Source organism: Mauremys mutica, chromosome 2 (assembly GCF_020497125.1).
Source record: "Mauremys mutica isolate MM-2020 ecotype Southern chromosome 2, ASM2049712v1, whole genome shotgun sequence".
Lineage (NCBI taxonomy): Eukaryota > Metazoa > Chordata > Testudines > Geoemydidae > Mauremys > Mauremys mutica.
This window is the reverse complement of record NC_059073.1, coordinates 137,675,844-137,701,961: the sequence shown is the minus strand read 5'-3', so window position 1 is coordinate 137,701,961 and position 26,118 is coordinate 137,675,844. Positions and strand designations below refer to the sequence as shown.

At 50.4% G+C, this 26,118-nt stretch overlaps 1 protein-coding gene across 1 annotated transcript; it reads left to right on the top strand.

The window, feature by feature from the left end:
- The first annotated feature begins 1,350 nt into the window (after positions 1-1,350).
- Positions 1,351-26,104, top strand: LOC123363032 (tumor necrosis factor receptor superfamily member 10A-like). The gene is made up of 10 exons (XM_045003692.1): positions 1,351-1,562; positions 11,578-11,716; positions 13,965-14,096; positions 15,418-15,532; positions 15,742-15,830; positions 20,774-20,884; positions 21,609-21,640; positions 22,761-22,970; positions 24,240-24,309; positions 25,067-26,104. The coding sequence occupies exons 1-10, from the start codon at positions 1,503-1,505 to the stop codon at positions 25,354-25,356; spliced, it is 1,248 nt and encodes a 415-aa protein (XP_044859627.1). The 5' UTR covers positions 1,351-1,502; the 3' UTR covers positions 25,357-26,104.
- Positions 26,105-26,118: the final 14 nt, after the last annotated feature.

The following is a 26,118-nucleotide window of genomic DNA, read 5'->3' as shown; positions in this document are numbered from 1 at the left end:
AAGCATAGTACCATTTCTTCTCAGTTTACCCTTCATATTTAAAATTTTATTTAAAAAGTTTAAAAATAGATGATACAGAGTGTTGAAAATTCAGTTATTAGTCATCGGGGGTACCATACAGAGTATAGGGAGTTGTTAGTATTTTGATATTGGATAGCGCATAACACATACAGTCTGCAGTATCCCCAATGGGGGGGTTTAAGGTGGATGAAATCAAGGTACAGTCAGCAAGCAGTGAGGGTACATCACTCATACAGGAATTACAGGCAATCATAGGTATAAATAAGTGGGCCAAGTAATGAGGATAGGATGACCCTCATATGGTGGAGTTCAGTTCGGTTCGGTGGGTTCAGGGGATAAGGTCCAACACACCCACACCCCAACCTCCCCAGCAGCTGCCAGTCGGAGTCCTAAACAACAGGATTAAAGGTAAAGAACAACAAAATGTTCTTCCCCCTTTAATGCAACACTGAAGATGGGAAACTGGTCATTAGAAAGCAGGAAATTGGTTTCCTCCACAGCACTTGCTCAGCCTGGCTGCATGTGTTTCAATAACATCAGCAGTGACGTCTTGGGGCTTAATTTGCACTCTTGCAGAATTAGCAATAAGGTAAGTAACTTTAGGCTTGCTCCTTCACTCCCTCAGATTGGTGTAAATCAGGCATCACATGGATTTAGTCATTAAATATGTGTGATATCTGAATTGGATCCTTTAACTTTTGGAATTTCCTCCTGACTTCACTTGGAACTGAGAACTCTGCCTTTACTATTGCTTTTAAATTATTTGTCTTGTTTTGTTCTTGCTGTTGTTTTAAGGCAGTGAACAGAGAACTAGATTAAACTTTTAACTAAAGCCTCCATCCTGCAGTCACTTAAGCACACGAGTAGGTTTACTGAAGGGAGTAGTTTTATTGATCTTGGGTAACCCTTGATGATGACCTGTTCTGTTCATTCCCTCTGGGGCACCTGGCATTGGCCACTGTCGGAAGACAGGACACTGGGCTAGATGGACCAATGGTCCGACCCAGTAGGGCCGTTTTCATGTTCTTTTCTGCAGGACTGGGGCCCTAGGCACATGCAAAACGTTACCCTCTCCAAATCAGGGGCATTATTCACATGAGTAAAGTAACACATGCATGAGAATTTGCAGGATCAGGGCTCCCTTCTTGCAGTGCAGTTCAATGACGCACCATGCCCAGGTGCCTGCAGCTAACGCGGTTTGGAGAGAGAGGTAGGCACAGATGTACAGCTCCAGGTCCAACGGGCTGGATCCTCCCACACCCGCCCCTCCCTCCGCCTCTGGGCTCCTCCTCTAAATTGCTTAGTGCAGCTTTCGCTTACTTGATTACTGGCTGGCGAGCCGTGCGGAGCGTTCGCCAAGGAGCTCTCTGAGACCAAGGCACCCCCGTGCTGAGGATACAGGCGCACAGAGCCGCAAGTTAGGAGAGCCCTGCCCGGGATAGCGGAGGGCTAGGGGTGGTGTCCCCCTCCTCGCCGGCGGGATGAGCCCGGGGCTGGCCAGCATGAGTGCCAGCCTGCTGCTGCTTCTCTGCCTGCTCGCGGTGAGCCAGCGATCGGCCCCAGGTGCCCCAAGGGAAGGGGGGGGGGCTCTGGGGCAGAGCCCCCTTGGCGGGAGGACCCGGAGCGCCCCTTCACCTGGGTGCAGGCTGGGCCGGGGTCGGAGCTCCCTAGGTCTGTCCTCCGCTGCGGAACGTGTCCGGACTTGTGCGCTCCCTTCCTCGCTATGGCTGAGGAGGGGGCAGAGCTGGGGGTGGGTGGGATCGCCTGGATAAGCAAGGCGGGGGGAGGCGGCTCACCTGGGCTGGGGGGGAGGCGTTCACCTGGGCACTTTTCAAGCCGTTTTTGTGTGTGTAACGGGGGCGGTGGCGAAGGGAGTTGATCCCAAGAAGCCGGTATGGCCAGGTCTGGGCGCTAAAGACTGCGTGCGTGAAGAGTGTCCTACCCTAAGGGAGAAGCCCCCCTCCCGGGATAGCCCTGTTGACACCGGGGGTTAGGCCCTACCTTGCTCGGGGTGGACTTACGAGCGACGTAGTTACACCAGGGCCGCCCAGAGGATTCCGGGGTCTTCGGCGGCGGCGGCGTGGGGGGGGGGTCCTTCCGTTCCGGGACCCGCTGCCAAAGTGCCCCAAAGACCTACGGCGGGGACTCCCTCCGCCGAATTACCGCTGAAGCCGGACCCGCCCCCGAAGTGCAGCCCCCGCCGCGGGTCTTCGGGGCACTTCGGCGGTGGGTCCCGAAACAGAAGGACCCCACCCCCCACCCGGCTGCACTCCGGCGGCTGTCCCGCTTCGGCGGTAATTCGGCGGCGGGAGGGTTCTTCTGTCCCGGAGAGGAAGGACCCCCGGCCAGCGAAGACCGGGAGCGAAGAAGTTCCGGGGGCCTGGGCCCCGCGAGAGTTTTCCGGGGCCCCCGGAGCGAGTAAAGGACCCCGCTCCAGGGGCCCCGAAAAACTCGTGGGGGCCCCTGCTGGGCCCGGGGCAAATTGCCCCACTTGCCCCCCCTCTGGGCGGCCCTGAGTTACACTCATATAGGTCTGTCGTGTAGACCTGGCCTAATACCTGGAGAGCGTTGGTGACGGGTTTGCTTTGCGCTCTGGCTGGGGTACCCAACTCGCTGCCTAGCCCCAAGAGACTCCCGGCTCCCCTGCGCCGCAGAGGTGGGGGGGGGACTTTCCCTTCTCCTGGATTCTGAGGGTCGGTTCCCTGTGCAGAGGTTTCCTGCTTGGCTCCTGCTGCTGCCAGCGGCGCTCCTCTAGCGATGGACTTACCAGTTTGTTTAGAGAGCATTTGGGTTTAAAGAACAGGAGTACTTGTGGCACCTTAGAGACTAACACATTTATTTTAGCATGAGCTTTCCTGAGCTGTAGCTCACTTCTTCGGAGTCTAATCAATTGAGATGAGCTATCGTCAGCAGGAGGAAAAAAACTTTTTGAAGTGATAATTAAGATGGCCCATAGAAGGTGTGAGGAGAACTTAACAAAGGGAAATAGATTCAATTATGTTAAGTTCTCCTCACACCTTCTATGGGCCATCTTAATTATCACTTCAAAAAGTTTTTTTTCCTCCTGCTGACGATAGCTCATCTCAATTGATTAGACTCTTCCTGTTGGTATGCATACTTCCACCTTTTCATGTTCTTTGTATGTATAAATATCCCCTGTCTGTGTGCTCCATTCTATGCATCCGAAGAAGTGAGCTGCAGCTCACGAAAGCTCATGCTAAAATAAATTTGTTAGTCTTTAAGGTGCCACAAGTACTCCTGTTCTTTTTGCGGATACAGACTAACAGGGCTGCTACTCTGAAACCTGTCATTTTGGGTTTAGTAACTTTTTGGGCTCAATTCTGCTGCTCTTACAGAGGAACAAGGGACTTTTTCCTTTTATTTTCTAAACTAATAAGGTTTGAATTTTGGGGAACGTGGGTCTTAGGATGTGAACTTCTTAGTATATTTTGGTAGAGTGTATGCTCTATAGCAGGGGTGGGCAAACTTTTTGGCCCGAGGGCCACATCAGGGTTCTGAAACTGTATTGAGGACTGGGTAGGGAAGGCTGTGCCTCCCCAAACAGCTTGGCCCCCTTGCCCCCACCTCAGAACCCCTGACCCATCCAACCCCCCCCTGGTCCTTATCCCCAGACAACCCACTCCTGGGACCTAACCGCCCTCTACTCCTTGACTGCCCTGACCCCTATCCATACCCCTGGGACTCCCATGCCCCTTTACCATGGGACTTCCACACCTATCCAACCTTCCCTGACTATTGCGTGCCCCTCCCCCCAACCTCTACCCCATCCAACCTCTCCCTGTCCCATGACTGCCTCCCAGAACCCCCTCCCCCATATCCAACCCCCCTGCTGCTTGCCCCCTTACCATGCTGCTCAGAGCACCACGACTGGCAGCCATGCTACTGCACTGCCCAGCAGGAGCTCGCAGCCAGAAAGCGCTGGTGGCTTGGCAAGCTGAGGCTGTCAGGGAGGGGCCAGAGGCTAGCCTCTCCGGTTGGGAGTTCAAAGGCAGGGCAGAACCGTCCCGTGGGCCGGATGTGGCCCACAGGCTGTAGTTTGCCCACCTCTGCGCTATAGCTTGGAGACTCCTGGAAAAAATGGGAGTTTTGTCATTGGCTTCAGTGGGGGCAGGACTTCACTCATGATCTGTAGTTCTGTTTGGCTGCGGGAAGTGCAGTTGCTTTTTGGATTCTGGCCTGTCCATGCTGTGGTTGAAACCAGACTAGCCACCGCTGTGTTCAAAGCAGCAGTCTCATACCTTCTTTCTTTCCATGTTCCTCCTCCAGTTGATTTCCCTTTGTTCTGCTATTGACAGCCTTTATTATAATCTGTAGTTCCTGCTCCCACTCCCTCATCTGTGCCTCTGTCTCCTGCCCTGTATGTCAAACACTTGTATGAACTCCCTCGGGCAACCTGGTGGAGATGCTATCAGATCTAATTTTTTAGAGAGGGGAAAAAAAAACAAACCCCAAGCAACATACTGAAAGAAACAGTTAGGAAGTGATGTGCATCACGTACTGATCATGTCATTAGCATCACCCTCTTCCTTCCTCTTGTTACCCCATAATTGCTGAGTCATGTCTGAACTTGACCTGGACTTGGCTAACTTTACTCATGTGACTAGATCCCTTGAGCTCCATCTGGGAACTAGGTTAGGGCTCCTCCCAGGATTCAAGTTAGAGTGGTTCAAGTGTCTGCAAATCAGGGTCTTCACCCATAAGGGCTTTGGGCAGAGTGCATGGCTTCATTTGTTTCTGTGAAGCACCTAAAATGCTTTTGCGTACTTAAGTTTTTTTTAAACTGTAATCTCTCTGGGGCACGGGTCATGAAGTGTTATGTCAACTTAGAAGTGTCTTACAAAATGCAGTATAACGTTAGTACTGTTTCCTTCACTGGTGTGGACATCAAAGCTTTTTTCAGAATGGTGTAAGCCTGGTGTAGATTCTCGGCTGGCTACTTTAAGAACATAAGTGATCTCTCTCCTGCCATCCATCTCCAACTTCTGACAAACGGAGGCTAGGGACACCATTCCTTACCCATCCTGGCTAATAGCCATTAATGGACTTAGCCTCTATGAATTTATCTAGTTCTCTTTTAAACCCTGTTATAGTCCTAGCCTTCACAACATCCTCAGGCAAGCAGTTCCACAGGTTGACTGTGCACTGTGGGAAGAAAAACTTCCTTTTATTTGCTTTAAACCTGCTGCCCATTAATTTCATTTGGTGACCCCTAGTTCTTCTATTATGGGAACAAGTAAATAACTTTTCTTTATTCACTTTCTCCACCCCACTCATGATTTTATATACCTCTATCATATCCCTCTTTAGTCTCCTCTTTTTTTTCCAAGCTGAAAAGTCCTAGCCTCTTTAATCTGTCCTCATATGGTACCTGTTCCAAACCCCTAATCATTTTAGTTGCCCTTCTCTGAACCTTTTCTAATGCCAGTATATATTTTTTTGAGATGCTCCAAAACTTGGTTTTATTGGCAGGAGAGGAAAAGTGTGTGTGTGAGAGAGACACTAGAACCATGCTGGCCACAAACAATAATTTAAGGGGGAAAAACAGATCTATACTATCTTGTATTGCAAATGGGGTACTACAGGTACTGTGGTTCTGGGTTATGTTTAAAATGTGTGTAATTTCCTTCTCTGCTGCAAAAAATATACTGATGTCCAATGTGGCAGTCCAAACCATCTTGTTTCATGTTTTGTTTCCATCTTTGTTTGAGCAGGGCCTTAGGGAGGGGCTTGCTAAATAACCATACGTTGTACTAATGTCACCTTTGTTCTCCTAAACTGTATTAGGAGATCAGTGGCTGCTGTTGGTGAAATTCACTCCTGTGTGAACAGCCAGCACCATTTAAGTGGTGCCCAGGCCTTGCTGTGGCTCTGTGCATGGGGGGTGAATTTCATGCTATAAGGGACTCATACTGCACTAAATAGCAGTCTGCATGATGGACTATAACTGCCCAGGCCTGTCTTCTGGTGGGGGAATTATGCTCTCTATTCTCCAGGCTTGCCTCTTAAAAATATCTCTAATCTGGGAGGGGTAGCCTTGCAGGCCATTATGTATTAATATTACTAGGATGAGTAATTTTAAGAACATGTGTCTCCTCAGGGGTGACTGATTTACGTTTCCTGTTTTCATCTAAAAAAGCCTTCCCCTGGCTGTATGGCATGTGCCTCTTGTGTTTTAGCTTCATGAGCTCAGTAGAGGACTGTTGTTGGCAAATCTGTGCCTAGGATGGCCCAGATATGGGCCTGAGTATACTGCTTGGGTGAAGTCCGTGTTGGTGGAAATGCTAAGCCAGTTCGTCTGAAGGCTGAGGAAGGATTCCCATTGACTTGAGTGGAACGGGGATTAGGGATGTTGCAGGTTTTCTCAGCAGATGAGGGATATAGCCATGTGACCTTCACCCCACCAATGTGTCTTAATCTTGAGCTGGAGGGACCAACCCAGTCAGTCCTTGGTGTCTCTGCTGGGTGAGAAGGGGTTAGGGAAGAAGAAAGGTCTTATGTTTAAAACATCGGGTTGGGAGTAGGGTTATATTCCAGATTCTGCCACAGATGAACGATGAATATGTCTCTACCACATAGTAAATCTGGGCTCTGAGCCTCTTCCTCAACACCCCCCCCTGCCCCTCCATAAGACTTGGGTCAGCAAACACTCAGGACCCAGATCCTAGAGGCCATCTGAGGGCCTGGGGCTGATCCCAAGTCCCATTGTGATTTGCATCCAAGCCCTAGCGTTTTGCAGTGTGGACACAACTCAAGCCATGGACCCAAGTCAGAGGGTCGGCGTGGTGCAGTATGGGTCCATTAGTATGGCTGTCAGACCTGGGTCTAGCAATGGTAAACCCAGGTTTACAATGCAGTGCAGATGCTCAGGCATAGACTTAGAAACACTGAGTCCATGAGCTCGGGTTTGCTATGCAATATAGACACACCTTATGTGATCTCAGGCAAGTCTCTTAATCTTTTGTGGCCGTTTCCAAGCTTCTAAACAGGGGATATGTCCCAACCACAGGGGGCTGAGGCTTAATGTAAAATGTGCCCTCTGAGGATCGCCCAGGGCTTTACAGTTTAGATTTTATCCTCTTGAAGGGACTAGCCGGGGAGCTGTCTTGGGGTGGCTGATGTAAGGTGCTGCTGTTGGGCGTCTGTTGATAACATTATCTCATGTTAAGAACATTCTGGTGAGCTTCTATTTGCTCCCTTGCTTGGAGAGTTTCAAGTCTTGTGTTTGAGACCTGCCTAAGCTACAGGTGAAGCTGTTCATTAGAGTTGGGGTTGATAGTGACTGTAACCTGGTTGTAATTGCAGGTTAGACAGGCTTTATTACGGAGAGGTGAAAGCAAACTTCATTACTTGTGGGTAATTCGAGTGGACATGTGGATTGTTGGTGAAGTTGTAAAGGCCCTGTGTTCAACTTGATGGCCTGTCTGTGTTTGTCTATTTGTATCTATCACAATCACTCTCTGGAATGCCACAATTCCAAAATTTCCAGGGATGTTTTCAGTATCAAGGGCCAGAATCCTATTAATTTTGCAGGGGGGAGTCAGAAAACTCAAAGGAGGAAAATGGGGGATACACATTGAGCCCTTGCCATCCGACTAGTGCAGCCGTAATTTTAAGCATCTCTGCAATTGTCTAGATTGGCAGTTCTCAAATTGTGGGTCGGGACCCCGTTTTAATGGGGTCATGAAGGCTGGCTTGCTCGGGGCCTGGGGCTGAATCCTGAGGGATTCAGTCCTGGGCAGCAGGGCTCAAGTTACAGGCCCCGTGTCTGGGGCTGAAGCCCTGCCCAGGACAGTGGGGTTCGGGTGGGCTGCTCAGGCTTCAGTCCCCGCTTCGGGAGTCATGTCATTTTTGTCGTCAGAAGGGGGTTGTGGTGCAATGAAGTTTGAGAACCCCAGGTCTAGATCAAACAAATGGCCCTATTAACCCCTTCCTGCATAACACCCCCGCTCTTCCTTCCAATAGAGTAATTGAGGGTGTCAACAGGTTGCAATCTCCCAGACAAATAAGGGGAGGTATGGGGATGTGCACACAGCCCCTGGCAGAAGGGGAGAACAGGGACCCTTGTATTGGGGCTATATAGAACCCTTGGTGGGGGGGAAACTGGGGAACCATGGTGTGGGGGTGCACAGAGCTCTTGGCATAGGGAAAAGTGATGTGGGTGTGTGGAGGGGAATGGCTGTGTGGAGAATGGCATGTACACAGCGTGGGGAATGGCATGTACACAGCGTGGGGAATGGGGGGCACACAGGAACCCCCAGTGAGGGGAGTTGCAGAGTCCTTGCATTGGAGGGGGTGGGTGGCACCCAGGGAGCTTGTGGGAGGAATGGAAGAGTGCAGGGAGCTCCTGGTGGGTTCAGTAACTCAAGCTGGTGCATGCTCCCCTAGTTGCATCTATATACCTGTGTGTGCATGGGGTTGTAACCTCCCTAGCTGTATAGAGACACTTCCCCTCACCCACTCCTTACTAGCAGGCAGCCATGTGGGAGACTCTGGCTCTGTCCTTCTCCAGAGGCTGGGAATTCTGTAGGGTGAACAATTTGTTTTTTTTAGGGGTTGGGGCTCTTCATGCATGTCCTCACTGCATGAGCGTCAAGATCCCATGGCTCAGGAGGTTCTGGCCAACTTCCATCCCAATATCCCACCCCCCACAATTTCAGTGCCATGAGATATCCTTGCCTCCAGCCCTAAACTGTGTCGAGTTGTTTTGCATCGTTCAGTAGCAGCCACTTCTCCTTGCAGAAGTGTGTGAAGCAATCCTGGATCAGGAGGTGTTCTTGAAGTGCTTTGGGATCTGTTGGGATAATGAATGCAGCTACAATGTCAGTGGTATTGCTGCAAGTGGCTGTGATGTGATGCCTTGAGTTGATAGATTTGTACTGGAGTAACTGAGGATAAGGAACATCCTCTATTGCAGGGCTCTACCTCAAGCTTTGACCCAATCATACTGTTAACCAGGGGATGGCTGTGGCTCTGGGATGATGGGGAGGGGAAACCAAGGGTGAATTTCACTTGTGTCCATCCAGCAAAAGATCTGTGTGTGCTTGAAGAAAACAAGTCTTCCCCCCTGGCTGCTGATGTGTACTTGAAAGTGTAGCCCTGATGCCACAAAGAACAAACAGAAGGGTTTGCACGCTCTATGGGTTGGGGGATGGCCTGAAGAATGTTGTTTACGGATCTGAGTCATCCTAGGTTCAGGGAGCACTATTGCGTGAAACCAGCTGCAGCCAGTTTCCTAGCTCACACCCTCTCCAGTAGTTGGGTGGAGAAAGTGTGTGTTGGGAGAAGTTTACACAGCTCAGATCTGTACGGTTATTTAATGTCAAGTGCATTTTAATTGTTTCAAACCTTGTTTCCTGCAGAGATTTTTGTTTGTTTTTAAAAGCTGCTCCTGGCTCACTCAGGAAACTTTCCTTTCTGCTAAAAAAAGATCTGTGTTGCTTCCGACTGGCCTAGAGAGATTGGGATGAATGAGGAAGGACTAGCACAGGTGGTGCCAGAGACTGAGGTGGGAGGAAAAATGGTCTCTTTATAACCCCCCCAAAAAAGAGAGGAAGGGAGTGGAAGCTTAGTTTGGTGGAGGGATGATGAAGGCCTGTGGAATGCAGAAAGCACTGCTGGGATTTTCTCCATTGTTCCCTTCATAAATTTAGTGTAGGGTGTGGGGGAGGTGGAGATATCAGAGCTTGTGCCCCCAGCAGGAGAATCTAAGGTCTTCTCTGTACGCTCCCCAAGCTTGTCCTGTTTGGGAATGACCACGTCCTCCTTCACCCCGTACTTGCTTCTGCAGTTGCACCAGGCTGATTCGTAGCGGGTAGAGACACTACATCCCATTGTCTGTTTCTCCATCTCTTGCCCCTTCCCTTTCTCCCTCCCTCCCTGGTAAGGAGTGTGTATGGGATTTTGAGGAAGATTGCAATCTGATAGTTTTGTCCAGGTGTGACTAAAAGTGGGAACCAGGGCTGCCGAGAGGGAGTTCGGGCCGCGGTGAAAAATATATATATATATCATCTTTTTGGGCCCCAGTGGGAACTAGTGAGGAGGAGCAGATGGGGGGCGGGGGAGTGGCAGAGACTAGGGGTCTGTTATGGAAACAGGTAAAAGGGCCACCCAGAGGAGACCCCTCCCCCCTTACAAAAGGCTTTTCTTGTGGTGTGTGCTGAGAGAAGATGAATCCCTGTAACTTCTGGGAGCCTCTTGGATTCTGTCTTCCCACAGCAAGGGTGCTTTCCCTGGATTTGTTGGGCCATCTGGCTTGCCCATGAAGCTTAGGGCTGGAAGTTGGGGAAAGCCAGATTCTATGACTAACCTGTGACCTTCAGCAATAGAGCAACTTCTCTGTGCCTTGGTTCCCCCCATATGTACTTGTGGGGGTAGATGATGGTGCCTGCCTCTGTAAAGATGCTCAGGTGAAAGGTGCAGCAATGTTGCCCTGCAGAGGGGCTGGCTGCATTGTGACATGGAGCTGGTATTTTGGCCCAAGATAAATCCCGGGGGTGTCCACACAATGACTCTAATATGACCTCTAGAAGGTGAGGTGGTGAGGTCTGATGCAACATCCTCGTGTGAATGAGTAATGACTAGAGCAGATAAAAGGGGAATAACACAAGGTTACCTCATATTCAAGGCTGTTCACTGAGAGCTCTGGCCTTGCAAACTGTGAGGCTGAAGTTTGAGTCACTCTGAGCTAGGGTGACCAGACAGCAAATGTGAAAAATCAGGATGGGGGGGGGGGTAATAGGAGCCTATATAAGAAAAAGACCTCACAATCAGGACTGTCCCTATAAAATCAGCAAAAAGAACAGGAGTACTTGTGGCACTTTAGAGATTCAAAAATTTATTTGAGCATAAGCTTTCGTGGGCTACAGCCCACTTCATCAGATGCACAGAATGGAACATTATAGTAAGGAGATATCGCAGACACAGACGGGAGTTGCCCTACCAACTCTAAAGGGCCGTGGACATCTGGTTACCCTACTCTGAGCAGGCTGTCGGTGTTTTTCTTGTGGCATAGCTGGCAAACTTTAAGTATCATTGGGGGTGGGGGGAGGCAAGGCAATGCTGCTTTTGCGTATGCTCCCCTTCCTCCTCCTCCACCTCAATCCCACCACAATTGACAGTTCATTCCCAAGCACCAGACACGGGTGGGATAGGACCATTACAGAGAAATCTTGATAATCCTGCACCCTTCTGTAGGTCCTTACATCCGGGGGATCCCCAGTAAACCTTTATTAACCTCTCCGGGGGGTTGAGGACCTTTGTTCCCTGAGGAGATATGAGCATAGAGAGGGGAATGAAATGCCCAAGGCCACCCAGTTGCAGAGCTGGGACTAGAACCCAGGTGTCCTTACTCCCAGTCCTCTGTCCATATTTTTTTTTTTCCTTTGAGTATCTCCCGTCTGGATCACCACGCAGCTGTCCCCTCCCCCCCCCCAATCCCCATGCTTCCCAGCCTTCCCATCTTCAGCCAGATGCTGTTGCTTCAGCAAATCAGCCACCCAAACTCAACTGATCCTCTGTCTTTAAATCTATTTTTAGCATGAAACCAAGTCGGCAAGTGTCTCGCTGGCCCAGGATCCAGAGGGGCCCCAGTTGATCCCTGTAGCTTTGAGTCGCAGCACGGAAGACTTCGAGTTCTACGAACACGAAGATCATCTTTGCAGAAAGTGTCCTGCAGGTACAATGCTCCCAGAGCTGCCTCATCTGCTTCCCTCTCTTCTGCCCACCTGCCTGCACTGTTCCTGCTCTGGGGATAACTAGGAAACTCAGCTGTTCTGCAGCTGCCTGCTGTGTCCTGGGCCTTTGCTATCGAGCCCTGCTCTGTCCTCATCCTGGGGGCACAAGGGGTGACATTGCTCTCCAGCTCTTTCCCTCTCCTCCTTCACCATCCTGTAGGGGGCATCACACTCTCCACCTACTGCCCCGTCCTAGGTGTACATGGGGGTGTGAGTTTCCATTGCAATAATGCTGCCTGCTCCAGCTGTGCCTGGTGCATGTGCCCCTGGGTCTCTGTGTCCATGTCCACCCCCACCGCCCCAGGATACCAGAGCAGTGGGGTTACCAGCAGCCTGAGAGTGGGTAGCAATCTCCATCTCATTCCTTCACTGGTGCTCACTCATCCATAATAGCAACATAGGAATTACTAGACTGGACCACCCCAGCGTCCCTCTAGTACAGAATCCTGTCTCCAACAACGGTATCTCCAGATGCCGCACAAGATGTAAGATCCCCATGTCAGTTCTAGGGTGGCTGCCCCTTTGCCCCCACTCCATGGTCTGCTCCAGGAATGCCTCTTGGGTCCCAGACCTCTAACCATCACCTCTCTGTGAGCAGAGATCCACACTCCTCTCCTTCCTGACTAGGGGCTTAGGCTTCCAGGCCCCTTGCTTTTATCCTGGTAGGTCTGATGAATGTCCAGCCCCTGCGCCTTGGTTTCTCTCCAAGGGCTATGAGTGGTGGTGATTGTTATGACGGAACAGCTCTTCTAAAGCAGAGTATGTTTAGTTAATGATAAAAAGGCTCTTGGAGAACATATAAAACAATAAAAGGATCTAAATGCTTTCCCAGTAACACTCTCTCCTCCCATCCCCATCAGTCTTATGGAGACCCTGGCAGTTCTGCCCCTTCCATGGTACAAAAAGTCCTGTCTATTTGAGTCAAAATGAAGGTCCCTCTGTCAGGTCAAACTGGCTCCTTATATCCCAAACTCCTGCTTTGTCTGCCAGCCTCCTGCGAACAGGTCACTGCCCTCTTCCCCAGGGGGTGTGGGTGGGTGGGTGGTCATGTGTAGGCTTGGAAGGATTAGATATATAAAATCTATATCTATTTTTAAAAAAAAAACACAGGTAAATGTTGTTGTTTTTTTCCCCCCATATACTCCCAAACAAAAAATACCACTGATTGATTGAAAATCACAAATAGGGGGGGAAAAAGTAAGAAAAATGCTGTTTGGGACCATACAGTTTGGATTTCAGGATATTTACATTGTATGTTTTGACATGCAATGTTGACCATTTGTTTAACAGTTACAAATATTTAACGTTTTGAATCTCAACATCTGTCACTAAAAGATTACTGCCTGACCACCCATAACTTCCCACAGCTGTGAAAATTTAAATAAGCACTGATATTTGTCAAAATTATAATTAGGCTGGCAGAATAGGCTTATGAGTGGGGGTGGGAAGAGGGTCCTATAGAAGACCCAGCCCCTAATATTGGGATAATCCTGATTAAAATCAGGACGTCTGGTCACCCTAGCAGCCTCATATGGCTGGCTAGCTGCACAACCTGCTCTGAGATTTTGCATGAATTCCCCACCCCTTTCCCTTTTGTTTCAGAGTCTGTAGGCCCCCCAACCCAGCAAGCCAGATGCACATATCTAGAACATCTATTGACATTGAGGGCTAGTCCAAGGGCCCACATAGTCTGACTCACCTCAACATAATCTTTGAAATGTTTCCTGCTTTTGGGAGCTGTCTCAGATGTACAGACAACTCAGAACATTAAATACAATGGTCTCAAGACACTCCTGATTATAGCCCTGCAGGAGGTAAACGTGATAATCTGCCTCCAACATAGTCTCCTCCTGGTCTTCAGGAGTTAGAGATTGGCTTAAGCCCTGAAGCAGGAGATTTAATATCACTTCCAACATCGTTCTAATTCTAGGTTATCTTAATTATTTATTAGGATATCCATGTAAATCTGTTTTTGAACCTTGCTAAGTTCTTGGCCTTAACTTCCTGAGTCAGAGTGTTCCACAGTCTAATTACACGTTATGTGGGAAGTGTTTCCTTTTATCAGTTCTGAGTTTGCCACCTTTTGATTTCATTGAATGCAGGGTCTAGCCCTTTATTCATGGAAATGCCACCTGTGTACTCTGTCCTATATCTGTCTCTCTCCACATATCTCCTCCTCCTTTCCTGCAGGTTTCCATGTTGAAAAGCACTGTGTTATCTCGAACACTAGCGGGAAGTGCTCTCGGTGTGAAGAAGGAGCTGAATTCACAGAGTACCCCAATGCGCTTCCCAAGTGCCTGACTTGTCGTGTCTGCAGAAAAGGTACTAATGAGAAATAGATGCTGAGGTCCTCTGCTCCTCGAGGGGGCAGTTTTTCCACTGCACTCAGTTCACCATGCTAGTTTGAGCCAAACCATGGAGAGATTGTAAACTCTGTGGGACAGGTGGTTGGTTCTGGTCGTACAGAGCCTAGCACGATAATCTGCTGGTCAATGACTGGGGCTGTTTGCTGTCACTACGTTACAAATAAGTGGCTTACTCTGTGGTAAATGAGCTTGGCTGAGAGCATCTTGCACTAAAGAGGCTAAAAGTTACTGAGTGATGGGCAGATGCATGAGCCCCATGCACAGCGCCTCCTGCTGATCTATTATTAGGTTTGGTGTTTGGCTTTTGGACAGCAGAGCAGGCATAAGCAGGTGCAGCACCATCGACTCCATTGTACCTGCATATGCCAGGGCTGAATATATCCCATTATCTATATAAAATACAACAAACTGTAGGCAATTGTCAAGGCTTGTGAAGACCTTGAGTCTGCAGCACAGACCTTTGCTACTTGAGTCAATGTAGTACTAACTATCATCTGGCAGCAGCTGTAGGCTGTTACCTTCCATGTGGACCAGCTGCTGTGGGTGGAGATGCAATGTATGCTTTACAAGTAGGCTGGAAGGATTAAACTCTTATTGGTAAATGTCAATTTCATGTATGTACACCCTGACACAAACTTCCACTGATGTCTGCAATTTATAGATGGGCAAAGTAAGCAACATGCTACTGGAGAACTTACTAGAGTTTGGTTTAAGGATATTTACTTTTGTATATTTTGACATGGAATGTTGACAACTTTTTTAGCAGTTACAGAATCTCACTGTCATTTAATTGTCTGACCTTCCTCCCCAATGATTTTCCACAGCTGTAATAATTCAGATAGAAAATGCTTAAAAATCAGCATTGATATCTGTCAAAATTATATTTGCGGGGGAGGGAGAGAAACATGAATTTTGCCTACCTTATTAACAAGCATGAGAACAGCTGTCCGCTCTTGGGTGTAGGGATGCAATCAATCAGTGCCTCCTACAGGAGTGGCTGAGGGAGGAGACTTTGGCAAAGAATTCTGGGTAAATTGCTATGCTAAGGAAAAGTGACTCAGGATCTTGTCTGTGTGGAGCAGGCAGGATCTCTAGTCCTATCAAGAAGAAACTGAGCCCCTCAGTCCAAACGGAGGTAACAGCCTTTACCTCATCAGACCCATTAATGAAAGAAAATCCCTTCTTGCTCATTACACCAATGTTGGATGCTTTGCCTTGGCAACGTGGGCTTGGGCGAGGTGATGCTCTAACAGAGTTGTCTTTCCTATGCTCTCCAGATGAGGTGCAGCTGAGTAGGTGCAACAGCAGTAAGAACACGCAGTGTACTTGCAAGAACGGTACCTTCTGCTCTCCAGACTATCCCTGTGAAATATGCCAGAGGTGCAGACTCAGGTCAGAGCTGCTGCTGTGCTGGGTTGGGGAGGAAACAGGGGAAATGCCTGACCCAGGCTGTGGGAGGTAGGTGGGTCATCCACGCTGAAGCAGAAGCATCTGATGACTCTGCTCTGTAGGCTTGCTGTTGTCCCCATTGTGGGGAATTCTGGGGCTTCCCCTAGCTGGCTGGCCTCCCTCATTCTGATCCATTCTCATCTGTTTCCCAGGTGTCCTGAAGGAGATGTGCAGGTCAGTTCCTGCATGCCACAAAGTGACATCCAATGTGCACATCCCACAGGCCCGCCTCCTGCGGCAGGTAAGGGCAGAGGGTTACTGGGGGAGTGGGCATTGAGGGGGAGATGATGTTTAACTCGGTCCTGTACTTGAAGGAGAAAGGTGGGTGTTCAGACTCCCTGGGCTTGATTCTTTTCACTTGCTGCTGTGAATAAGAAGAGGGCTGGTCCACACTAGCACTTTAAATCGAATTTAGCAGCGTTAAATCGAATTAAGCGTGCACCCGTCCACACCAGGAAGCCATTTAATTCGACATACAGGACTCTTTAGTTCGACTTCGGTACTCCACCTTGACAAGGGGAGTAGCGCTAAATTCGACATGGCTATGTCGAATTAGGCTAGGTGTGGATGCGAATTGATCTTAGTAGCTCCGGGAGCTATCCCAGAGTGCAACACTCTGCTGACACTCTGGACGCCAGTCCGAGCTTGGATGCTCTGACCAGCCACACAGTCAATGCCCCTGGAAAATTTGAATTCCTTTTCCTGTCTGGACAGTTTGAATCCCATGTCCTGGTTGCTCATCGGGGCGAGCTCAGCAGCACCGGCAACGATGCAGAGTTCTCCACCAGAGGAGTCCAGGCAATCGCACAACACAAAGAGGTCCCCAGCATGGACTGACCGGGAAGTCTCAGATCTGATTGCTGTGTGGGGCGATGTGTCTGTGCTTTCGGAGCTGCGCTCCAGCAAACGGAATGCAAAGACCTTCGAGAAGGTCTCCAAAGCCATGACAGACAGAGGATACAGCCGGGATACAACGCAGTGCCGCGTGAAAGTCCAGGAGCTGAGAGAAGGCTACCAGAAACTCAGAGCGGCAAACGGACGCTCCGGAGCCCAGCCCCAGACATGCCGCTTCTACGAGGCACTGCATGCCATTCTCGGTGGGTCTGCCACCACTGCCCCACCAGTGACCGTGGACTGAGAGGATGGGATACTGTCGACGGACTGTTCCTCGGAGATGTTCGCGTACGGGAAAGTTTAAGAGGACGAGGCAGTCGACAGCTCTTACAACACAGATTTCCCCGACACCCAGGGTCTCTTCGTCACCGTCAATGAGATCCCCTACCAACACTCCCCACCCGTTACCACGGACCCTGATTCAGGAGAAGGATCAATTGGTAACTGCTTCAAACATGTTAACATTTATTTTTTAAATAAACTGGGAAAACAACTAGGCGAACACAAGGTCTACGTACAGGTGGATGGAACTGTCATCTTCCTCTGACATCTCCAGGAAGCTCTCCAGGAGGTAATCGCCAAGCCTCTGCATGAGGTTCCTGGGCAGGGCTTGCTTATTGGGTGCCCCGAGGAAGCACACTTTTCCACGCAACGCTCTCAGCTGGAACTCGGGGACCAGCGCCTTCACGAGCATGGCAGCATAGGCCCCAGGGTTGTGTTGGCTTTCCTCCAGCATGCGCGCTCTCTCTCTCCGTGACACTCTCCTCAGTGTGATGTCGCGCGCAGACTCCTGCATGTAATTAGAGTAATTTGTCTGCCATTAGTAATGGTTGTGCTTAACTGTTCCTTTGCATAACAAGAAGCGTCACTGTACAGCCACATGTAGGAGGCTGCAGAGTGGGAGAATACAGGGATCTCTAACAGGGAACGGCCGCGAGGGGCTGCAACAGGGGCACCGATTCTGCTTTCATGTTTGCCTGCAGCAGGAGGACAGTGCTGTAGATGCAACTTAAAGCTGCAAAAAAAAACTAGGCTTACCATGCCTGGCCGCTCCATGGATTCTTCTTTCCTGCCCCGCTTCTCTGGTCTGCAGTGCAATACCACAGGCAATGAAAGCGAACCCAGAGAAATCGAACTTTCCCCGAGTGAGTGCTCATGAGAGAGGTGCTGTGCGTGCTCATGAGAGAGGTGCTGTGCTTGCTCTTGTTCACACACACTGAGTAGACTTTGTTTCTTTTTTGACCAAAAATATCTCTCTGGAATTCACTCACTTTTTCCCGTCACACAGGTACAACTGTATCCCTACCTGATCCAGGCGCCTTGTCGATGTTCTGCAGCACCGCAGGAAGGAGGACGGAGCTCCCCTTCACTGCATCTGCAACCGCCGCCCCCCGCCGCAAAGTCCAATCCCACCATCACCCAAAATGACTAGAGGAAGGGGCACCAGGGGCTGTGAAAAATGTTAATGCACCACAGCAGAGTGCTAAACTTACAAAAAGCTCTCAGTACCTTACTTTTGAGAAGTCCTTCCCTTAATGTGCTGTTCATTATAAAAAGTTTTTATTGTATGGTAATTTCTTTTCCCGTCAGGTTTCTTTGCAGAATACTTTCCGTGAAGGGGGGAGAATGGTTTGGGAATTGCATAGGACTTTCATCGTTAATAGTGGTACAGATATGGGGGCAAGATCAACAGCTGGTCACTCACAGAGTGCAGCCTCTAGTCACCCTGGTCAGTCTGTGGGGTGATTTTCATGTTCTGCTCATAGGCGGAAGGTGACCTGCGCCAGGTATATTTGCAGGTGCGTCTCTCCACCGGCCATGCCTGGATCGTGCCCTGTCCCACGCGGGTCTCCCCCAGCCCCGTCAATTCCCTGCCTGGAGCAGGTACCAGCCCCCACCTGCCACCCCTCCCCCGGCGTGTCGTCTCACACACACCCCCGCCGCGCCGCGTCCCTGTCTCACAGTAGAGAGGCTACCCGCAGAAATGCTGTCTGCTGCCCCAGGGTCATTGAGCATGCCATCCACAAGTGGCAAGGCAGGTTGCCCTCACCCTGCCCTTCTATCGTAGCCCTGAGCCTCTACAATGCATCAAACCATCAGCCCCCAGCCCGCTACCCCCTACACCTCCTCCCCATTATCACACACCACTCACACCTTCCTACGCCCCCAGCCCAGAGCCTGCACCCAAACTCCGTTGCAAAGCCTGCACCCCTCACCCATTCCTGCACACGCACCTGTACCAGTCCTCACCACAGAGACCGCTGTACGAGCAGGAGCCTATCAGTCCTATAGTCTAGAAGCGGTCTCTACATCACTGCACACCCAACCCAGCACAGTCACCGTCCCTGTGTCAACCCTTTCATGCGAAGTCAGTACTCCAGAGAAGGTTGTTGCTGAACAATGCTCTATTAACTTTATTTGTACATGTGTGTTGGAAGGGGGCAAACGGGGTGAACGGGATATGAAACTGTAGAGGAGAGTCAACAGAAACTGGGTAAAGAAACAGGGGCAGGTTCCGCTTCTCTATACACAAAGTTAATAGTCACAGGTTACCCTGCTCGCTGAGGAACCTGCCTTTCAAAGCCTCCCGGATGCACAGCGCTTCCCGCTGTGCTCTTCTAATCGCACGGGTGTCTGGCTGAGCGTAATCAGCAGCCAGACGATGTGCCTCAAGCTCCCATCCCGCCATAAACGTCTCCCCCTTGCTCTCACACAGATTGTGGAGCACACAGCAAGCTGCAATGACAATGGGGATATTGTTTTCGCTGAGATCCGAGCGAGTCAGTAAGCTCCTCCATCTCCCCTTCAGATGTCCGAAAGCACACTCCACCACCATTCTGCACTTGCTCAGCTGGTAGTTGAAGAGTTCCTTGTCAGTGTCCAAGGTGCCTGTATAGGGCTTCATGAGCCAGGGCATTAGCGGGTAGGCTGGGTCCCCGAGGATCACTGTAGGCATCTGCACATCCCCAACATTTATTTTGTAGTCTGGGAAGAAACTACCTTCCTGCAGGCGTCTAAACAGACCAGAGTTCTTGAACACACGCGCGTCATGAACCTTGCCCGGCCACCCGACGTTGATGTTGGTAAACCGTCCCCTATGGTCCACGAGTGCTTGCAGCACCATGGAAAAGTAGCCCTTGTGGTTTATATACTGGCTGGCCTGGTGGGCCGGTCCCAGGATAGGAATGTGAGTCCCATCTATAGCCCCACTGCAGTTTGGGAATCCCATTGCGGCGAAGCCATCTATGACAACCTGTACGTTTCCCAGGGTCACCACCTTCGAGAGCAGGAGATCAACGATTGCGTTGGCTACTTGCATCACAGCAAGCCCCACGGTAGATTTGCCCACACCAAAGTGGTTCGCTACTGAGCGGTAGCTGTCTGGCGTTGCAAGTTTCCAGAGGGCTATGGCCACTCGCTTCTGCACAGTCAGGGCTGCTCGCATCCGGGTGTCCTTGCGCGTCAGAGCAGGGGACAGCAAGTCACACAGTTCAAGGAAAGTGCCCTTACGCATCCTGAAGTTTCGCAGCCACTGTGATTCATCCCAGACCTGCAGCACTATGCGGTCCCACCAGTCCGTGCTTGTTTCCCGGGCCCAGAATCGACGTCCCATAGCTTGAACATGACCCATTGCCACCATGATCTCCACGGCGCGGCGTACCGTGCTTTCTGACAGGTCTGTGCCACTCTGAGACTTCATGTCCTCACCACGCTGCTGTTGCCTTCTCGACCGAGTTCTCAACATCTCACTGTGGAAGAGGTGTTCGATAAGGTGCAAGGAGTTGACAACGGCCATAACTGCAGCGATGATCGCAGCGGGCTCCATGGTCGCAGTGGAGTGCTGTGGCGTCCGCGCTGTCACTTATAACAGGAAAAGTGCGCGAACTGATTTCCCGCCGGCGGGAGTGACGGTTGAATGATGACAGTTACCCAAAACCACCCTCGACACAGTTTTTCCCCCCCCCCAGCATGCATTGGTGGGAAATCCCAGCATTCCAATGGGCGGCGGGGAGTGCGGGAACTGTGGGATAGCTTCCCACAGTGCACCGCTTCCAAAGTCGACGCTTCGCCCGTTACTGTGGACTCACACAGTCGAATTACTGTATTTATTGTGGATACACAACTTCGACTACATTAGGTCGATTCCAGAAATTCGAATTAAGATGAATCGAAATAGTCTTGTAGTGTAGACGTACCCTAAGAAGCGACTCCACTGGAATTGCTGGCTGAGAGGAGAATCTGGCTGGTTTTTCATGAGTGCTTTCTTAGGCCCCATTTCTTCTCCTTCAGGTGGCATTGCAGGCTGGATGGCAGTTGGGATTGTAGCGCTAGTCGTCGTCGTTGTCTTGATCTTGCTTGCAGTCTTGTGGTGCTGGTACAGTCGCAACTCATCTTCTGGAGGTAAGAGATGCTCACGGGGTGAGGGTCATATGACATGGGGCGGGGGGTGTTGTACCTTGAATCCAGGCAGTGAGAAGTGACTCACTGCAAAGTGTGTGGGTGGGTGGTGTTTTTTTGTTTTGTTTTTTTTTGTTTAGAACATATCAGCGTTTTCGGGGGCCTGTATCTTGGGAAGGGATAGAGTTTGTGGGTTCCCCTCTGTTGCCACGTCAGTCTTCAGAACTATCTGATGGTGTGTGTGTATCTTAGAGCACTTTGGGGGAAGAATTATCAGTTTTGAACTGAAAGGGTTTTTCAACCTTAACTGTGGTGAGGCCAGGCTCTAGCCTGGTCCTTTGTTCTCAACCTGCAGGACACTTGTGGTCTAATCCACACACAGCTGTGACCCGCATGACATCCTCAGGGTGTGTGTGTGTGTGTGTGACATAACACACCAAGAGCTTCATATGCAGCCCACAATGGTAAACAGGTTGAGAACCACTGCCCCTAGTGTAATGGGGAAGGTGGTTTAGCCAGTTGTGGGTCTGGTGGTTGGGTTGTAGCAGCCAAACAGAACTCAAATGGCTTGACTGTGGGGAGGGAATGATTCAGTTCAGGCTTGGCTGCAAGCCACTTCCCTCTTCCCCATCCTTCTGCACAAGGAGTCTGTGCAAGGAAAAGACGGGAGGCTCAGGGGGAAGGGCGAAAGCTGCTAATCTTTTCCTGCTCCTCTTTCTCTTTCCAGGTGATTCAAGAAAGATGTCAGCCAGCTTCAAGGTGAGCATCACTTTGGTCAGCTGTGCAGTCTGGGCAGCGTGGGTTTAATCAGTCTGATTTTCTTTTTACTCCGATTTTAGTCCTTTCCTCCCCCCCCCCCCCGCGGGCTTTCAAAGATCTGCCTGTAACCAGAAAGTGTGAGCCTGTTAGGTTCCCATGAGATCTGCATAGGTCCAAGTAAGGAAGCTGCTACCACAGGGCTTCCAAGAGCATGTGGTGGGCAGCGGCTCCTTTTCCTTCACTGTCGGAAAGGGAGGGGCATTGGGCCAGATGCTCTTGTAGTTACGGGGCTGGGGACTGTGGCAGTGCAGGGACTGGCACAGTTGTGTGACTCAAGGCAATCTCTGGCCAGGAAGTTGTCTTTTTTTTTTTTTTTTTATTTTGTTTTTGTTCTCCCCCTCCTTCCCCCCCCACTTCAGCTTGGCGTCTGTGAGGTAGCTGACAGCTGCACAGAAGCTGATATCTTGTTTGCATGATGGTGGTGAAACATCATCATCCCGTCCCCTTCTTCCCTGGAACCCGCCATCCCAGGCACAAACACAGCAGGCTGTTCGCTTTGCATGCCCATCATTGTGAGGGGGGTGTCTGTCCCATAGCACTCTTGTTCATGTGTCTTGAGTGGAGATGTGGTAGTGAGATGATTAGGGGTTAGGTTAGCTGGGGAGGATGCCTGGAGGGGGGAGTGTGAGGCCTGGGGTATGTATCTGAAAGTATTGAGCTCCTGCAAGTTGGTCTTCTGAGAATTTGGCTGCACCCAGATTAGAAAGCAGGCCTCTTCCAGCTGTAAATCCGTCACAGATGAACGGTCTGGTTTATTCTGAGGAGAGTTTAGATTCTACCCCTTCCTAGCAGAAATGCAGAGCGGTTGGGGACCCCACTTCCAGATTAGAGATTCAGGTTAGCCAGTATTTCATAGTTAGGCTCTGGGACCACATTCCAACCCTCCACCAAACTTGGGTGCTCAGAGCCCAGATTTAGGGGGTTGGGGTCCATCTCTAACTTTTATGGTACCTTCTGAAATCTGCTTCTTCTGAAGTAGCCTCTCTACAATCCTGATCCTTTGGAATTTGATACCTGCAGATGTGGTACTGCTGGTTTGAAAGAGTTGTTTTTGTCTTAGTTTTCCTTAACAAAGGCACATATCCTGTCACCACTGAGGAGCTGCACTCGAGGGAGGCTGGCAACTCAGGATAACAGGCGGAATGAGCAGTTGGATCAGGAATCCCAGCATGGGTTGCTGGCTGTGTCAGACCCTAAAGAAGCAGTAAGGAAGAATAGCCGATGTGAGACTATGGCTCTATCTGCAGCAGACAGTGCCCCCAAGCAGGAGGTAACTTACTGATGTGCCCTTACTGCATGTACTAGATCTAAGACTTGATCGGGTCGATCTCGGTCCCTTTTTAACATCTGACCTGGTGCAAATTTTTCTTCTAACCAAGCAGCTTCTTGAGAGCTGAAGATCACAAGTCCAGTCTTTGCCACTATGGGGACTAGGTGCTTGTGGCCAGAACGCCCTAGCATGAGTCTATGGATCAAGTGATTTTTGATCTCCAAGCCATGTCCCTGCCCTGTGGGACTGGCTGATCTAGTGCTCCTGGCCAGGGAAGGAGTGATGAGGGTTAGCAATGCAGGATCTCCCACCCAGGCCTGGTCTCTTATGGCATGTGGAAGAAGTGAAGAATTGCAGGGTCTGCTGCCTGCAGCACATAACAATATCCCGGCTGAGCAGAAGGCTTGTAACTAGGGGCGGCTCTAGGAATTTGGCCGCCCCAAGCACGCCAGTCCCGCGGCTCCGGGGGACCTCTTGCAGACGTGCCTGCGGAGGGTCCGCCGGTCCCGCGGCTCTGGTGGAGCAGAGGTCCCCCGGAGCTGCGGCAGCAGTGGACCTTCCGCAGGCACGTCTGCGGGAGGTCCCCCGGAGCCGCGGGACCGGCGGACCCTCCGCAGTCATGCCTGCAGCAGGTCCACCTGTCCCACGGCTCCGGTGGACCTCCCGCAGGCATGACTGCGGAAGGTCCGCCAGAGCCGCCTGCCGCCCTGCTGGCAAAACACTGCCCCAAGCGCGCGCTTGGCGCGCTGGGGTCTGGAGCCGGCCCTGCTTGTATCCCTGGGGTGCTGAATGCTCTGCACAGATACCATGGGTCATGAGCAGGGTAATGGCTCTTTACCTCCTCTTGTGGAGTGGCAGGGCTGTTCCCCATGCCCCAAATTGGGGGTCCAGCATATCACTGCTAAGAAGGTTCAGGTGATCCTAGTACAGTAGTTTTAACTGAAGAGTCTCACAGGAAGGGCAGATCACTTGGCATAAAATCTCCTGTATGGCTCAGCATCAGCCAGGGGAGAAGAGAAAAGTCCCCTTTTTGCTGGTGCTTACTCGTAGCTGGTAACATCAGTGTGCATTAGATTACAGGCTGCTGGGGGCTTTAGTCTGAGAATCCAGCCCAATAACCATGGGATGGAGGCGATCCTGGCAATCAAGAGCAGCTGTGCCCAGAGGCTCACACAGTTGTGCTCAGACCTGCCCCATCGGGATCTTTCCATCTGTCAGCCTGTTGCCTATGGTAATGGAGGTGTGTTGTCATCTTCCCATGTGTTGCAGAGAAACCCAGCATCTCAAATGGTGAGCAGGAGGAAACTGGTTCCAGGGAGAGGAAAGGACCCAATAGAGAGTAAGTGTTTTTTGTTTGGGGTGGTCTATTATAGTGCTTTTGGCCTCCATGGGATGTGTTGTAGCCTTAATGGATGCCTTCTGAGTGTCACCGTGCAGCTAAAAACAGGGCTGGTCAAAATGCTTCAAAAAGCTTTTGTGCTAAATTTTTTTCTCACTTAATATTTTTAGCTGAAATGGATCTAAACAAACTTTCATTTTGGGTTTCGGTTTGATTTCTCCCCCTTCTTTGCATAGAAACAGGGAAGGGAGGAAAGAGAATAGAAATGTCTCCTCCCAAATTTTTTGGTCACAAAAACTTGGGAGTTCCCAAGTCTTCTATGAACTTTCTCACATGAAGGGAAGCCATTTCTTGCGGGGAGACTGACACAACCTCTGCTAGCTCTGGATAAAAGTCCCCTCAGCCTGGCAGACACAGAATCCCTTGAGGAGAAAGGGAACCTTAGTGGGGATCATCCTTCCCCTGTGTGTTCCTGACTCTCATATAGCTTGAGGATAACTAACTGGGGTCCAAAATCTATGTCCCAGTGATCTTCATGGCCACGTGGGGAATAGGCCAGGGAAGAAGACTATTGCACAGTGAGTATGGGTGGAGTTACATCCAGTCTGATGAGAATATAAGAGAAGCTGGCCTAGTATGGCATGATGGGATGTGGAAGCTACCAGAACAGATGGCTGGATTGCTAGAGCATAATATGTTTTCAGTGTCCCTATCTACCCTGTTCTCATTGGGTGCTTGTGCCTTGGCTCTCCCCCAGCTTTGCGGTGCTCCTTCGACACCTTCACTCAAGAAGTGCCCTTCAAGGACTGGAGACGGTTTGGGAGAGCCCTCCTCCTCACAGAAAACGAGATTGAGATCGCGGAGAGGAGTGACAAGTACTCACAGGAGCCGCATTACCAGATGTTATACACCTGGCTGAACAAAGCAGGAGTAGGGGCTTCTGTCAACCAGCTACTGGAGACACTAGATAAGATTGATCTCGGGGGCGTTGCAAACATTATTTGCTCCAAGCTTAGTGGCCTTTATGAGGAAGAAGAATTAAACTGAGGAACAGGGTGGGATTGCCTTGCTTCTCTCCACGCCAGAACCATAAATGCCTCTGAAATCCTGGATACCCTCTGCCCAAAGATCCCCTGGGCTGCTCCTGAGTAAGGCATCCTTGATAGATACCAGCTGGGCTGGGGGAGTTGGTTGTCTTCTAGAGACAAGAGCCTTGCAAGCCCTCTAGGAAGAGTGATGCTGCAAAAGCTGTTGAACAAACAGGTTCTTCCTCTGAATGTCCGAATCTAAGTTACTGTCAGACATCCAGGCTGGGATTTCCTTGTAACACTCTCTGTTGCAATGACTCTGCTAATATGTTATTGTGGAGCACCACTGGAATCTTACCCCGGTGGGTATTGGCATCCCCTGGCTCTTTCCGGCTGCAGGGACTTGGCAGCTGGAGGGAACTGCAACTGGCAAAGCTGGCATGTTTGTCGTTCAGGGCCACCTCCGAAAGCTCTGACTAAATGTTATACCTCCTGCTGCTGCTGCTGGATGCTTTAGCCTTCTAGAAAACTTGACAAGCCTCAGCCAGCTGGCCAGAGCTTCTACCTCCATCTATGATAGGCAGGTTTTAATTGGTTCCTGGGTCATTTGTTACCTGCTGTACATTTTAGCTGTAGCTACCTGTTTTATTTGCTGTAGGGTTAGACCATCTAGTACCTAAAACCTGAGGACTTTACTGGAGTGAGGGGCAGATAACTGTCTACCCTAGTGGTACTGAAACTGTGATCCAGGGGGATTGTTGTCTTTTTTTTTTTTTTTTTT

Coding starts and splice junctions, on each gene's coding strand:
- LOC123363032 (XM_045003692.1), top strand. CDS start 1,503: ATGAGCCCGGGGCTGGCCAGCATGAGTGCCAGCCTGCTGCTGCTTCTC. Junction 1,563..11,577: donor TGCTTCTCTGCCTGCTCGCG/GTGAGCCAGCGA, acceptor ATCTATTTTTAG/CATGAAACCAAGTCGGCAAG. Junction 21,641..22,760: donor AGATGTCAGCCAGCTTCAAG/GTGAGCATCACT, acceptor TTTTTGTCTTAG/TTTTCCTTAACAAAGGCACA.